Consider the following 16627-nt stretch of genomic DNA (forward strand, 5'->3'; position numbering starts at 1 on the left):
ACTTCTGCGTCAGTAGTACTATCTGAAAAGCTACGTGTGGAAAACCAAACCCAAGCCCAAACCCAAGTACCCTCGTGCTTTGGTCAGTGCAAGAGTCCCGGGGTTTTCAGGGGCAGGGAGTGAGGAAGCAGTTGCAGGCACCAGGACAACGGGGGACTCTGAACCCTGGGCAAAAAGCACTCGTGTGTGAATTGCAGCATGGTGATGGTCCTGCAGCTATCCTGGCTCAGCCTTCCATAAAAGAAATGCTTGGCTTTATGCTGGCTCAAAACAAACCAAAAAACCCCTCTGCCAACTCCAAAGGGACACCAAAAGGCCATTGGGAGTGTTACTCAAAGGTTTCCCATCGCTTTCTGAGCTGTTCAACCTTACCTGGTGTGGATGACACGTCTTGCTTTGTCTTTTTTAACAAATCTTCAAAGGGATCTTTTGTCTCCTCAGATTTTGAGGACAGTAACACTGACTCTAAGCCCTTCGCTGGCCTGGAAGGGATCAAAGGGGGTTCGTTAGACAGGAGAGCTAGTGCTTGTTTGGGATCTACCTTTGAGCTGGACTGGCCCACCTGTAATGTTCTGGTTTTAGAAAGCCCACTGACACATCCTGGCTGTAGAGAGCTGCTCGGAGAAGGGCTGTGGCTCTGCAGCAACAGGGAGCCGGCGGGTGGCACGGCTGGAGCCTGGCTGAAGAGGTTTGGCATGGAGAGTGTTGAAATGTTTGGCTGAGGTCTTTGGGGGGGGTAGAAGCTAGAATTAGGTGTTATGAAGCTCGAGCTATAAGCATGACCTAAGGAGGGGGTGAAAGAGCCCCTTGGGGGTCTAACTAGAGACACCGAAAGGGCTCCTGGCACTGTTTGTGTGAATGGATTAGGAGATGGCTGCAGAAACGGCGCTGGTGCTGGGGAAGGGTAACCAAGCGGCTGGACAAACGGTGCAGCTGGAGGAGGCACAAAGTCACTTGCCCCCGAGACAAAGCCAGCTGCAGAAGGGGGAGTGGCTGAGCTTTGCAGGCTGCGGGGACCGTGCTGTGGGCCACTGCTTTGCCAGGTGGCTGTTTTTAACGGATCCAGGAGGTTAAGAAGGTAGTCACTTTCGTTACCTGTGTTATCTGTCTTCACTTTGACAGGCTGGAGCATCTCAGCAGTGCTGGCAGCACCAGACAAAAGCTGAGATGGATGAGAGGGATAATTTACAGACTGATGGATTTCAGGGTCTAAGGACACACTACCAACTCCAAAGGGCTCTGGGATAAGATCTGAAACCAAATGGCCATGTGCTGCAGCGTGGGTGGGGAGAATTTCTGTGGGCCCAGCTGGAGCCTGATGCTTAGAAGCCCTGGGTGCTGGTGGTGGCGGCACTATTCCCAGTTCAGGAGTCTTTCTTCCCTGCGGCCTAGGAATGGTGATGTTCCCTTGAATGGCCGGACTGGATTCATCCTTTTCTGCAGGAGCCAGAATGCTGTCTCTGCTCCGGGGTCTCCTTGTGATCGGCGGCATGTTAACAAGTGCAGTCGAGGGCCTTTCGGGGGAGCTTTGGGAATACTTGGTAGGAATAGCCATGTCATCGTGACCCATACTCCACAGCTTGTTGTAAGCGTGGGACAGCTTCACGGCTGGCACAATCCTGTTCCTCTCAGACACACCGAGATCCATTCTCTGCAAGAAAGCATTACAAAAATGTGAACCTGGACTGATCTCCTCACAACACAGAGCATGCAGGGAAGACAGGCTGCTGAGCTGTGAGCGGGAGAGGATCCATCCACAGACTGTGAACACTGGCGAGGGACAGCAGCACGCCGCCGGGAAGGACGGACAGGAAATCAGAAGCAGGACTCTGCAGTTTGAATTCCAGCTCTGGCTCTAACGAGTTGCTCAGCTGTGACACATTGTGGCATCTGTTGCCAGCCAAGGAAGGAGCACGTCCCTGTATCTAAGGTAGAGGAATCGAGAAGCCTTAACTGCTGTATGGAAAAAGCTGTCAAATTAAATATCTGGATATAACACTAAATTAAATATTATTATAAGGTAGAAATGACATTATTTTCTTTCATGTCACATGAAGATCTTAAGAGTCTGCTTTAGGCTGGCACTTTGTAAGCTGCCCATATGCAGTGAAGTTCTTTATAAAGAATCTCTCTCCTACAATCTGGATCATTCAAATGATGCCTAGACCAAAATGACCAGATTAAAAGAAGGTCATTAAAAAAACATGCAGTTTAGAGGGGACCCGAAAATTCCCAGATACTCATTCTCATTGCTGAGCATCTGCTTCCAAGATAACTTTGTGTGACAGCCAAGGGACAAAACAGATTCTGAGGAATAGGGCAAATATTTCCTCCATAAAAAGTAAAGACTGTAGTTTAGTGAAAAAAGTTACTGTCTTATAAGTGAGTCCCATTCCAATAATTTCTTAATTCAGAGATGATTTTTGAAATGCATGAACAAATGCCTGGGAAATGGATGCATCTACTCAATAATATGAACGTGTTCCTCAGAGAAAAATGGAAGACAGCCAGCCCTAGTTCTGTGCAAAAGCCCCAGCGTACACGAAACCCTGTGCAAACCTGGTAATCAAACGTGCATCGCTGATCGCCCTCCTCTTTGGGAGTCCGCAGGTCTTCGAGGCTCTTAGCTTGGCTGAGAGGCTGAGGCTGTGTTTCTACTTCTAGGTTAGGGAAAATGTCTTCAAGGAGGTTGATTTCTGTGTTCTTGCTTGTGAGCAGAGGGCTTGGAGGCAAATCTTTTGATTTTTCTGGACTGACTGCCTCTTCCCCATCAGCACTGTCAGATTCCTTCAGGGCCCGGTAGGGCTGAGGCCTAAGAGAGAAACAAAAATCACGTTGCAAATGACTGGCTTTCTAATTTTTTTTTTTTTTTAAACAAGTATTTACAAAGGGGCTGGATGGTTTTACAAAAAGCTTTGGGTGGCAAAATACAGCTGAGATTGCCTTGTGAAGAGCAGGCGTGTGAGCAAAGTGACGAGGGCAGGACACACAGGGAGTACTCGGAGGAAAGCTGTGATCATGCAGTTACAGACAGGCTGGGGAGGGGACTCTCGGAGCAGGAATTCACGGATGCTTGCTCTCCCCCCGAGGCAGACCACCGCACCTGTGCTCGGCCCTTTCACACCAGAACGCGGAGCAAGCGCCCTGCTCAGTGCCCTGCGCTCTGCAGACACGTTCTCTTGCTTCAAGCTAACTCAGCACAGAGCATAATTCCGTGTTTTCCTGCAATAATTGGGAACACTGTGCAGAGTTCCAATGATTACACTGGTGTCATCTTATCAAGAAACAACACAATCCATTATGGAGACACCTCTTTTACATTTACAGCCCAGGCCGAGTTTGCGTGATGCTTTTCTCGCACATACCTCGGCAAAAAAATGAGCACCAGCAGATTTGCATATCGGCTCTGTACAGAGAGCAGCAGCATAATGCACATCCAATTAATACCAAGAAGTGCCACACGCATCTGTGGTGATTGGCATTTGACTGGCAGCCAGCTTTACTGTGGCATTTAAACAAGGTTTCAATTAAAAGAAAATATTTGTGAGACCTGCAAAAACAGATACTATGGAAGAACCCTCCTCCTCTTTCCACATTTCATTATAATACATCTGTATCGTGCAGATCTGACTTCACCCATCACCACACAAACAGCAGGCACCCAGCCAGCGGCACAAGGACGCAGTAACACAAGTACAAGACAGACAGCCGATGGTACGCGTCCTCAGGAAGAGGGTGATCTTTTACATCTCGCTCGTATCTTTAGTCTCTCACATAGCACCTGCTCATCCGCCAGCCACTAGATCACACCGCAAAACACCTCTGAGGAATATTCTGCAAACAAACCATTGTCCTGGCCTGGCCTCCATCCCGAACACAAGAGTGTGGGAACATTTCTCTGGTCCTTTGCTACTGGACCCATGTGTCTGTCTCCCCGCGTCCAGCTGCCCGCAGCCACGTCCCCTCCCTCCTGCCTCACACCATGAATTTGAGCAGCTGGAGACTCCACTAGCAAACCCACAGCCGCCTCCTCCAGCCTGGTCTGCCACCACAGCAGCGGCAGGCTCCGCTGCACCTCCCTCCACCCGACAGCGCTCCTCTCATCTCAAAGAGCCGCGCTCGGGCCCGGGGAAGGCTGGCCAGGCAAAGGGCTGCCAGGGTACCTGGGGCAGGTGGCAGAACCCTGCAGCTTCACCAAATCGGTGTCACACACTGCGAGACGGCCAAGCTGCTCGGCACTGCGCTTCAAAACCAGGCAAGACTGTGTTACAGAGGTTTGGGAATTTACAACAACTTACAAATTAAAAAGCTGAACACAAATAACACAGGGAGCAAACCCAACAAACGCTTGCTGGTTCTTGTGTATGTTTAGGTGGTATTGCACCCCAAGCCCTTGGAGGACACCTGCACAGCAGCTTCCCGCAGTCACCGAGGATGTGGCATTGACAGAACAGAGAGGCTGAGAAACCAGAAAAAGCTGATAACTGCACTGGAATAAGCACAGCTCGCACTGCACAAGGAAGAATGGCAGGAGGCTTGGACAGGAACACAAGCAGCACATCGCAACAGAGGGCAGGTGGAAGGGTTACATCCCATGGAGCTTGAGTCGATGTAAAACCAAAAGCTGTGCATTGCTGCATAGTGCTTCATGCAGGAGGACGCTTTTGCATGCCGCTAAATACCACAACAAACAAGCAGGAGAAATGCTGAACATTCGTCAAGCACCGTACAGAGGCTGCAGGAGCATTTCCAAAATTCCGAGTACAGGCAGGCACCCTGACCGATCAAACCCCATTGTTCCAAGACCGAAATAATACAATGAAAGAATAAAGGATAGACCATTCAAAAGGAGCAGAGAAGAAAAAGTTTTCAGAGAAGCCAGAGACAGGATCCTCTTCCTGCTAATCATCAGAAGAGTCCTCAGAGAGGAAGACTGTATAGTGTCGCATGGGCTTTACCAGGCTGAGGGAAACAGGAAGAGAAAAGGAAGTTATCAAGTTGTCACATTCAGCGCTCCCGAGGAGAGAGAAACCAAATGATTCACAGGCTCTGCATCAATTCTGACCTGACTGACTGCCACCGCAAAGAGCTCTGCAGGTAAAAGCTGAGCTCTGCTTTTCAGACAGAAATACACCTCTCCTAAAGATGTCCATGCAGTCAGGAAGGGTACGAGGCCCCACAATCACCCCAAACTGCAAACGAAGCCAACAGAGAACCCCACCTTTCCCCCACTCCATTTTCTAGAGCTGGGTGTCTTTCTGTTCTTCAGAAACACAGCTTTGCTCCTCGGATTCTCTGAGCTCTGACTACAAACAAACAAATATTCCATCTACCTTTCTGCTTCACAGCTGTTTAGACTGAGTCTCTACCTGAGGGGGCTGTAACAATTCCTTTTGAGATCTGAAATTGCTTCACACTGGAATAAAACCAAAGCTGGCCAAGGATGCACATGAAATGCAGTTTGTCCAGTAAGTGTGGATGTTTCTTGCGTCAATGGTTAACTACTTTCAAAGCCTGGCAGAAAAGGGTCAAGCTCATTTCTCCTGCATCACAGGATAGTAACGATCAACCCATGAATTCGCTAGCAGCAGCCTGGAGCACAGATCCTTTCATTTTGCTACTGCCGAGGTCCAGAGTAAATTTCTTATTTCAGTGTAAGCAGAATCAGGCTCATGATGTGTAACAAAGGACAGGTCCAGATCCTGGAGACAGCGTAGAGCAACGCAAACGTATCACACCACTATGGACATTACAGGCAAGACGAGGATATGCTGAAATCAAGCGGGACCAAAAGCGTGGATAGAATGAGAAAGAATTTGATGTGTTGCCTTCATAGTACAGAGGTACGAACAGACTGCCTCCAGTGGCACTGGAATTCACCACCAGCCCTCACTCTCTTCGTTGTTTTCTCTCAATCACTAAATAACTTTATTATAAAGTTATAAAAATCAGTGTAAAAGATCAGGTCAGAAAAAGAGAAGCTGGGCACTGCAACCGACAGCTCAAGAGGGCCCGAGCTGCCCTGTGAATAAATGTTTATTCACAATCAGGTCAGAGCTAATTGATAAAAAGTCCAAAATAGTGGTGGCAGTGGATGCAGCTGAGAGTGTTCAATCACAGTCTGTGCTACTCCAGTTTGAACTCTTGCACAGCTGCTCGTTTCCTCTCTTCTTCTGTAACAGGCATCCAGGGAAAGTGAGGTGGTGCCACTGCATTAGGAAAAATTCACCGTAACATTTTCTTTAAACTTTTTCCCTTCTTTTTTAAAGAAAGTTCCTATTATCCAAAAATTTCCATTTACATTAACAAAAGGCTCCACCTCAAACAAATCATAAAGAGTTTAAAAATATTTCTTTTTAGAACATATATACACATCTTTTTTGTCTTAGGGGAGTAAATTGCCATTTAACACGATTCCAGAAAATCTAAAATTATATCCAGAAATCAAGAGCAATACTGAATTTCCACATATCTTGCTGATACACTGGTAACGGCATAAAACAAACACATCGGTGCCGTTGCCCTTAAAGCACTGCCCTGATCCCTTCTGTGTGCCTTCAGACTATGCTGAATTCACATGCATCGTGTCTATGTGCACAGATTAAATAAACTGGGAATAAACTACGAAGGAATAAGAGAGGATCTTGTTGGCTAGATCATCAGCTGCACTTCAGCGCAGAGCAGCGCAGATGAGATTTAACACACAGCAAGTCAAGCTGCACTGGCTTTGTTGCTGTTGCAAGACTCTGTAAAGTGGGATCTTGTAATTAGAAAAAAGAAAGCACTTAAGTTTCACTGTCGGTGTGCTCCGTAAGAGATTTTGGTCCAAGATAAGGGATGAGCAATCTAAAATTGTCCAAGTTTAAATTTTTTATTAGCTTGAGGCAGTAGAATCCAAAAAAGTGCCTATTCCCTCATTAACCCAATTCAGCAACTCTCCTGCAGTCTGCCACCCACCACTTGCTCGGATTTCCTACACAAAGAGCTGTCTCTGCAAAGGCAGGTCACAGCAAGCCCGGCTACGAGGCAGGCTCTGCTGCAGTCTTCCAGGGAAAAAAGGATGTGTCCGTCACAGCTACAACCCTCATCATCTCCACATGACTGCACCAGCTCCTGCCTACCTAATCTCTTAGCTGAGTTACCATGCAGATGACTTGCTGATCTCTTTCTAATGTTTAGTTTAACATGTCTTCGGTTAGCACTAGCATATGACAGTACTGACAGCCGTGGCTGTTCCTTTTTAAATATCATGTCAGCAACACGGCGCAATAAAGCTGGGGATGCGCTCCATGGCTCTGCGCACCATTATGATAGGATGGGTTTCTTTTTTAATGAGGAAGATCTGCATCTCAGGAGCTTTTTTCATGTGTCAGGATGCATGGACAAATCAGCAGCACATCACACTGGCCAAAAATGAAATGCTGACAAATGTAGATATTTCAAATTTAATTGACACCTAAATGTACTTGAGATAGAAAAAAAAAAAATATATATATATATATACAGAAAATGTGGGTACAGGATATGGGAATTAATAAGGAGAATTCTATAATTTTAAAAGATATTTTGGTTATGAGAAAATTAAACTTGTGTATTTTATTAACTGCCTTGCTTTTTCCTGATTATAGAGATTATGGTACAAAGGGGTAGTAGGGACTTGTTGTCATTATTCTCCTAAAAAGGGCTTCCCAAATTTGAGGGAGGATTTTTTTGCTATTAATATTTTTTTTAAAGGCTAGCTATACAGCAGCTCTAGGGAATTAAGGAATTTGTCCCTCTTAGACAGTAAAATGAAGAGAATGAGGGATTTGAATGCACAGGCTTTTTCTTGCCAGTATGAAATAGGAGACTTGGGACCGAGGGGATTACCTAGTAACTATTCAATCTGAACAAAGCACAGACCTATCACTGGAATGCCTTCCTGCATATTCTGAATACTCAGTACACCCCAGTGTGAGCTAACAAAAATATTAAAATATCTGCTTGATTTTTCAAGTGTCACTTCATATACTGTGAATGTTCATAGGAGCAGAATATTTCCAGAAAAACAAAAATGTTGGCATAAAGGATATTTTAAATCAAAACAACAAAAAACATTCCTACCACAAGTCATCCAACCAAATAATAAAAACAACAGCTTGTGATCACTACACCCAGTAAAGGCAGGTTACTAATTGTTTTACAGTTTTTTATGAACTTTTTACAAATTTTCTGGAGAGTTGGAAATATAAACAAAGAATTTAAAGTGGGAACAAGCTGGACGACACCTCTGCCTGCTCTGACAGATCTCAACGCAAGACTCCACAAAGTCATTCCATGATTTTGTCCAGTACTGAGGATCTCCTCCCCAACCTCCCTGCAGCTATCACATCTATACATATCACAAACCAACCTGCATTCACTCAGCAGGTTCACTCCAAAGCAGGCAGCAGACACAGACCCCACAATTAAAGTTTATTTTAAACCATCCCCCCGGAAAGGCGGGAGAGGCAGGAGGGCCAGGGTGCCTGCCCTGTGCTGTGCTTCTCGCTGGGCAAGCCCTGCAGCTGAACCCGACAGCTCTCTGCACATTTCCCTCCTGTTCGCTCTCCCTTTGCTGGGCATCTGCTTTCGTGGTGCCACCTTCCTCCTACTGAGCTTCCTCAACACCAGTTTTCCCCAGGTAAAGGGACCGAAGCACACACAGCGAGCCTCTGATTCCAGCCATCCTGGTTCGTACGGGCGCTTGCTGGCTTAGCTTCCTTCCTAAGCCGAGATCCTTGCTTGCAGGGATGCAGGGAAAACCTTTACCATACAGCAAATTCTGGGTGGCAGAGCTCTGTGGTTTAACGTGCCTTGTGAGCCTGGATCATGCCAGGCAGCCACCACGCTGACTTCACACTGAATTCAGGGGAATAACCCGCTAGCGCACGGCAGCCCATTGCCGTTCATACCATACACGGGAAAGCCATTAGCTTCTCTGCTAAGTCCAAAAAAAAAAGCCGTAATGAACTGCTGCAGCACTGACACGGCTTTAGCCAGCCCAAGAGCCTTTTGACATGCTGTTAATTGTGAGCCTGACCCTCTGATTTCCGATTTTAATTTCCTCCCACTCTGCATGCCCTGGAAGGCAGCTAGTCAGTACTTACAGAAGACAGATCCTAGAGCACTCTGGAAGCCTATTCTACAGTTAATAGGAAATCTTGCTGTGGTGTAAAAGTGAGCTCTCAAAAAACTGCCTATCTGTTAAAAATGCAACATCTTATTTCTGAGAACAACTAATTTGTGTTTAAGGAGGCTTGTCCTGCGTGTCTAGGATTGCCCCAGGTGGTAATCCAGCATTTTCTGAGCTCTCAGCTACAAATTCTTCCTGTTACCTTATAACTAAAAAGCTTTTTTTGAAAAAATTATACATTTTAGATTTAATTACAATTACTTAAGAATCATAAACCTTGAATTATTGATAAAATTGTAAAAAAAAACCCCTTTTCTATTGAAATAGAAAAAAAAATCACTGAAATTTTTGATGGGGGAAATAATGGTTCTTCTACCATCTCTTCTAAATATAATGGTTTAACAGACACTAGCAACAACCTTGGGTGTTCTTTGAAGTCACTGTCCCCACTCACCTGTGTTTTAATTGAAGACTGATTAGAAAATGAGCACACATACCTCCAAAACAATGCTTTTCTTTTATACAGATTAAAAAAATTAACTCATGTAACTGAAGATACAAATTCCCCAATATCATAAGAGATGCAGTAATAAGCGTAACAACTGCAGGATGCCTACGTAACGGGTTGATTTTCAGAGATGCCAGGCAACACCACAGATGAAGAAGAGGCTGCCCTGGGACACGCGGTGTCGGGCTGGTGGAGGGGCCAGCGGCACGCTGCCCGAGGACCCTGTCTCCACTGGCTGGAAGGAGAACGCGAAAGTCACAGTCTGAGCTAATGAGTCTGACATCCTGGGAAACGCCTCTGAAACCTTCATGGAATCATTCAAGACCAAAAAGTTAGGGTTAGTTTTAAATAGAGAAAAAACTTCTCATTGAACAGAAGCTCCTCCTCACAGACATACCCCAGGTATGAGCACCGGAGAGACGTAACACTTTGTTGGGAACCAGTGCAGTTCAGCTGAACATTTTGGTTAAGGGCAGTTTAAGAGAAGCACCCTCTCGCTGTTGCCGCTTTCACGGTATATCCTCCCATCTGCAATAAGGGTACTCCAACAGTACAAAGGAACATGAGTAAAAATAGATATTGTGATGTTTTCATTCATTTTAGTATTACCCAAGAGAGAAAACAATGCAAATTTTTTAAATAGACAACATGGGTTTATATTTTCATTTCAGAACAATATAGGGCGGCACAGAAAAAATGTGGAAAATGTCATTAAAATCCTGTCTTTAATTACTACTTAAAAAAATATTTTTCCTTTATTGAGAATGTCATTTTGAGGTAAATAGTAAGGAAAAAGGTCAAGATTACTGAGTCATTACCGATACCAAAGGTATTCACCTGAAGGTACTTCTCAGGTAAGCCATTAATTTGAGTGTTATTTAAGGACAAGGTTAGCTACTTCCTCACAACTCACAACTGTGGTGTCAGTGTCGTTGTTGCGTGTTGTGTGTCCTGTCTCCCCACCCCACCCAACTCGTTTTTATTAAAACCCTCTAACCAGACACCTTACAGGAGATGTGGTTGGGTGCAATGTTCTACAGTTACCTGGCTGGAAGTAGTTATGTCAAAGTGTGTTTTGCCACCTGAAGCTGATGACAGGAAAGAAGGGAAATACATCAGCTCCTGCTGTGACACTGCATTTGAACTGGAGAAAATACTGATGCTGTGAAACATCAGGAAGAGTCCACAACTGGCACCATATAGCTCTTCTTCCACATTGAAAAGATTGAAAAATCTATCAGTAAAACACTCATGAAGAAAAATAAATCTGTTTACAGCTACAAAGCATCTTCATTATCTTCTGTAATTTACTGTCAATCATTTTCACAAAAAAAATGTTCATAGTGCAATTTTCTGTGACAGCAGCCGAATTGTAAAGACTCACTAAAATTAACAGCAATAAACTAAAATGAAGTAAAATAATAATTGTAATTCAATATGTTACTAGCATTAGTATAAATGCATTTAATTTATATTCTGATACTGGCAGGAATTGAAAATACGTATCAGCAGTAAGCCACACTGTAATGTCAAGCAGGTTTTGAAACCAGACACGCATAATCCTTCATACGAAACACATATAATGGTTAAATTGACTCAATTGTCCTTCACCTAGATGAAGTGAGCATCGTATTAAATATTAAGAAAAAAATTTTTATTTTAAAAATTCCTGTAATCTTGGTGCAGGGACAGCTACCACCCTGGAACGGCACAAGCCCTTTTGCAGGATTTGCAGTCTGCTCCACAAGAGGGCAACCAAATTCCACTACAATAAAATAGATAAATAATGTAGAACTTTAAAGTGACCATTCATTTTAGCTAAAAGCCAGAATATCTCTCCATCCTACAGCGGCTGGGAAGGGGTACATACGAGGGAAAAAGGTGTGTTTAGAGAAACCAACCATTTCTCTCTTTATGGGATTCTCGTATCTTCAGATACAACAAATATCCTGTAACCTTGGGCATCAGCTAAAGCATTTCACTCTGCTGACAATAAAGCCACCACAGGCTGGGACACAAACAGAATGTGAAGCAGCCATGACACAAGCAGTTAGCTTGTGCTGCAGGTAGAGGTGAACGCCAAGGAAATCTCTCTGTCATTAGATCAGTGCAACCATCCCACGGCCCTGAGCCTTCTGGTGGTGGTCTGAGAGTAGTTCCAGTGCGACTTCGCACCCTAAGGCTGCACTGCCACGAAAGGGACATTTGGAAATGCTGCTCCACTCACTGTTCCAGGACAGCCCCAAAGATGCTTCACGTGTGGAGAAACCAGTTTAATCTTGCCACGTGACCTGGGAAATGTATCCTGGCTCTGCTGCCTGCTGCTCCCACCTCACCGCTGGGCTGTCTCCTCTGGAGTGCCCAGCAGGTCTGTCCCTCCTCTAGCCACATTTTTCACACCACCTTCTTCTAAGATCAACCACCCCAGGCAAAACACACCGCTCTGCCGCTTCCCAAACTCTGAACTGAGAGGAGGCAGCCTGCCTATTCAGATGTTTAAGAAGAGCAGCTGTTACCATCTCCGTACCCAACCAGAACCTAGTGCTGTTGAATCTTTTGTACTTCTGAGCAGCCGCAGTAGCTACACTCCCAATAATCCACATAATTTTTAACCCAAAATGCATATCGATGCAGCCCACATGTGTATTTGTCACACACAACCGTGTCTTTTGGGCTATGTTGGCAAGGTTCAATATATCCATTCTCTTTTTAGGTTTTCACTTGATAGCCTGTTGTTAAACTCAACTATGGCAACATGTTAAGAATATCTGCAACAATAAACAGTATTGTCTTCTTTGTAGAAAGTACTTTAATATGTGACATTCATTAAACTCTCTAAAAAAATCTCTCCAAGGTAACGGAATATACTGTTCATATGAACCAGAGAGATGGTGGAAACCAACACACTTTACACATGAGCAGTAGGCTAGAGCACTACAACTCATTTGGAATATTGCCCTTGTTTACATACAGTCAAATCTAAAGAGATGAGAAATTTGCTAGTACCATGCAAGCCAGTTAAGCTCTACGAGCCTTCACTATAGAGCTCATTACAGATTTTCTGCTAATGAGACTTGAACAAGCATGAGACACGAACCCTACTGTGATCACTAGAGAACAAACAATTCTGTATCTTCCAGGTAGAGCCTGGCAAGAACAGGGAATTTGCATGGATATGGCTAAAAATTTCATTTAAAGCATTTTTCAAACCAAACCAAAACAACAAAAATAAAAAAACCTCCAAAACCTGAAAACTTTTGCTGATCAGGTTATGTTTAACTTGGAAAACCAGAATTTTCCAATAACTAAACTTTGGTTTCTTGCTTTTTCACACCTCTTCTAAAGTGCTCCAAAAATTAAAAAACTTTTTTTTTTTGTTAGTTACAAAAATTACTTTGATTTGTAGTATTTTTTAATTTCTCCTTTGCCTAGATCCAGTTCTGAAAGCACTGTTTGTTGACAACAACGCAACCCGAGAGAAGCAGAGCAGCAAAGTACTTACTGTTCTGGACTAGAAACTGAAGTCCTTCGTCCTTCCACAGCAATGTTGCTCTTGGGTCTCTTAACAACATGCGGTCTTGGCGGGCGAACCTATCACATACACACACAGAAGACATTTCATCAAATACGTCAAGCTGATAAAACACACAGACCAAAATAACAACATATGCATAACCACCGTTATCTTAAAGGCATCTTCCATTCAGAATTGCTTTTAAATTATTTTTTTTTTTGTGCCACAACAATGTTACAAATTAATATAGATATGCAAATGAAGAAGTACGAATATAAACTCCAGGGACCCAACAACTTATTTAAGGACAAAAACCCTCATGCTTTTGAACAGCAAATGAAACACGTATGCCTGTCACTGACTTCTAGCTATTAGCAAAGCAACGAAAATTTGTTCCACTGTCCTGGTCGGTACAGGCTAAATTTCTGACAAAAGATTCGCTAAATGTGAGCTTCCCCTGTACAGTCAGTTGACAGAGTGAAGTTGGGCAACGCTGGGTGTTGCCGTACATGAGGCTGGGAATTGGAGTTCAGCTCCTTTTGTCCACTTGTTCATAGGATCCCCACTTCTCAAGTGAAGACTTCTGCGTAAGTGAGCACTGAAAAATTTGTACTTAGAATAAATGTTACAACATAAAAACATAGCTCATTCTTCATTAAAAATTTGTTTCCTTTCAGCAGCCTAACAGAATCCCTTGCCAGACATATTATCATTCTCACCCCTGATGTTAGGTTAGGGTATCTTTTCTTGTCCGTAACAAAATCCAAAGCTTGTCTGTGGAAGATGATGTTGCTGCCACTCCAATCTTTAATAACACATCCATCACCTTCTAATGTGCAGAAATCAAGCTTAAGTTACTTGCATTAACTCCAGAAGCAAACAAGCGTTACTTCAAGGAAAAGAATAAGCACACGTGATCACTACGTAGGCCAAGTTTATGCACGTGCCTACCTACGCTAGGGAGTAAGCCGCTGATGAACTTACCCCTTGAGCCAAACGTGGGAACGAACGGTAGCAGCACTGGGGTCAGGCTGTACACAGAAGCTTTCCATTTTTTGTCCAGAAAGTACTACCTTACCTGAAATGCAGTCTGATTTGCTGGCGTAGCTGAATGCCAGTTTCAACAGAAATCTCCAAAGCCCCCGAGTAAAGTCAGGAACACAACTCAACTCCCGACCTGCCTGAGCTCGTGCTCCCTTGACAGCCACAACATAAAGGAAGCTGTTAGAGGCCTGCAGCCCAAGTGCTTTTTGGATAACTAATGAATTCGTTTGCAATGACAGAATAGATGCAGATTTCCCTCCAACTCTCTCCAACTCTGCAAGTTCTGTTGGGTTTTTGGTTTTATTATTTGCGGGGGGGGGGGGGGAAAAAAAAACTCCCCCCCCCCCCCCTCTTTCTTTCCTTCTCTGCAGGCACATAAATCTCAAATTTTCTTGCCAGGAAAAGGCCACCAAATTGTGTGCAGTGCTTCTGCACCACACAACAGTATGCAGAAGATAGCAGCAGGATTATTGTACTGAATTTTCATTTCAAAGGAAATGGTGTACAGCAGATATGATGAAGAAATCCAGAGGTGTATTGCCACTATTTCTTAGGAAAAAGGGCTTATAAAAAGGTCAGATGTTAAGGTCTCGAAGATCAGTCCCCACACAAGGCTGCTCCTCTCTACAATAAAGACGGCTTAAGAATGCGAATTTATGGCAGGAATGGAAGGATTAAGTTTGTGGCAACTTCAACTGAACTTGCAACGTGGTGAAACATGGGGAAAAGAACAACAGAGCTAATTAGACGAGCTGAGCTGTCAGAGTGCGGCTGAATGGCTCGGTGCCAACAAACAAAAGGAATGGGCTGGCAATCAGCAGGATCGATGAAGAATACTGCTTCATTAGGGTTGATAAAACAGGGAGAGAGAGAGCCAGAGAGAGCGAGTGTGTGCAAGAGAGGGGGGAGAGAAGCGAGAGGAATTGGGGGGGTGAAGAGAACAAGAAGGAGAAAGAGAAAAAGAGAGGAAGAAAGAAACCTGTTTAATTAAATCTGAGCTGGAAGATGATGTGTAAAGCTGGCTTGTCATCATGCTGTGAACACTTTCACCTTTTGGGTGGTACCCTGGGGGAGTGATGGTGATGAGGGAGAGAGATGAGAGTTTTGGATGGCTCCAGGGGGTCACCAGACCAGTAAAGTGCAGGGTGACATGCTAAGGAGGATTTAGAGCATTGTTCACGTGGGACTGCCGGGAAACGCCAGGAATCTCGCCAGTTCCTTGCTGGATTTTGAGCCTCATGGAGCCACACAGACAAGGTTAAATGCTTATCAAATGCAAAAGTATGAAAGAAATCCAGTTACATGAGCACACAACCAAAAGAATAAAGGTAAACATCCAGTACAGAAGGGTTAAATGTGCTTATTACTGTCCCCATCAGCTCTATGCATAATTATTATATTTTAACTTTTTCTAATTGAATGAAGTTTCCAAGCAGCCATTATTAATCCAAACAGATTTCTATTAATTATGAGCAACAACCCTCTCTCTTTCATAATACCACCACAACACATTTCCAAAACAGCAGAATATAAAGAACATATCTGTTCTGCTTCCTTAACCTTTCTTTGGTCTGTGTTTTTGTTTTTATTACTCATCGTGGCTCATATTGCAAGGACTAGTGCCCATGGGTTCCTCCTCATAGCAGATATACCCTGAAAACAGGATTTCTCAGGAATTCCCATATTACATGGACTTGGTTGGAAGAGCAGATGGACCTGGTCTCCTCTTTCAGTGCGTGCTGTAAAAGGCTAGGATAAATTATTTGCCGATACGCACCTCTGTAATATATGCCAAGACTACAAGAGGGAAAAAGCAGCCTGCACAAAGTATTATTTACACACACAAAAATGTGTTTCAACTATTAAAAGCCAAATAACAGTTCTGAACAACAACAAATTTATGTATATTTGGTACAAGCATATTTTTGGGAGTGATTATAATAATTTACATTTATCTTGAATTTCCTCTTGATGAATGAAGCATTTCTGTTCCACTTATTGACACAGCTAGATGAATGCAACAGGAGCTTTTATTATTCCATTTTCAACCTTTTATCAATCACATTGGGAGCAAAGACAGTTGACACAAACACATTACAGTTAGGACTGTTAATGCACTACAGCTGGGAGATTAAACAACCTTAGCAAGACTTTGATGTAATAAATTACTCAATGTGAACAATACTGTTCAGCGACTTTTGTACAGAGGACTCAATGTGCCCTCATACACCTGCCAAACACAAAAGGAGAGGCTATGAGGCACTGTGGGAATCCAGAGTACCGTGGAAACTTTGTTCCTAGTGTAACGTACCTGGGAGGGTCTCCCATACCAATCACATTGAAGAGAACACATACAAACATAGTCAATGCTCTATTTGAAACACAGAAAACAGAAATCTTCAGTGCA

The 16627-nt window shown here is 43.9% G+C and overlaps 1 protein-coding gene across 1 annotated transcript in view; it reads right to left on the minus strand.

The window, feature by feature from the left end:
• Positions 1-328: 328 nt before the first annotated feature.
• The window catches only part of LOC104461891 (DENN domain-containing protein 1A-like), a gene marked incomplete at its 5' end in the record, with an annotated part of 83238 nt that continues 66939 nt past the window's right edge, over positions 329-16627 (minus strand). The window contains 4 exon segments of the mRNA XM_010073631.1: positions 329-1651; positions 2560-2812; positions 4840-4962; positions 13165-13253. Of these exon segments, the coding sequence (XP_010071933.1) occupies positions 329-1651; positions 2560-2812; positions 4840-4962; positions 13165-13253 (1788 nt within the window).

This window comes from Pterocles gutturalis, unplaced genomic scaffold (genome assembly GCF_000699245.1).
Source record: "Pterocles gutturalis isolate BGI_N339 unplaced genomic scaffold, ASM69924v1 scaffold26982, whole genome shotgun sequence".
NCBI classification, from domain to species: domain Eukaryota; kingdom Metazoa; phylum Chordata; class Aves; order Pterocliformes; family Pteroclidae; genus Pterocles; species Pterocles gutturalis.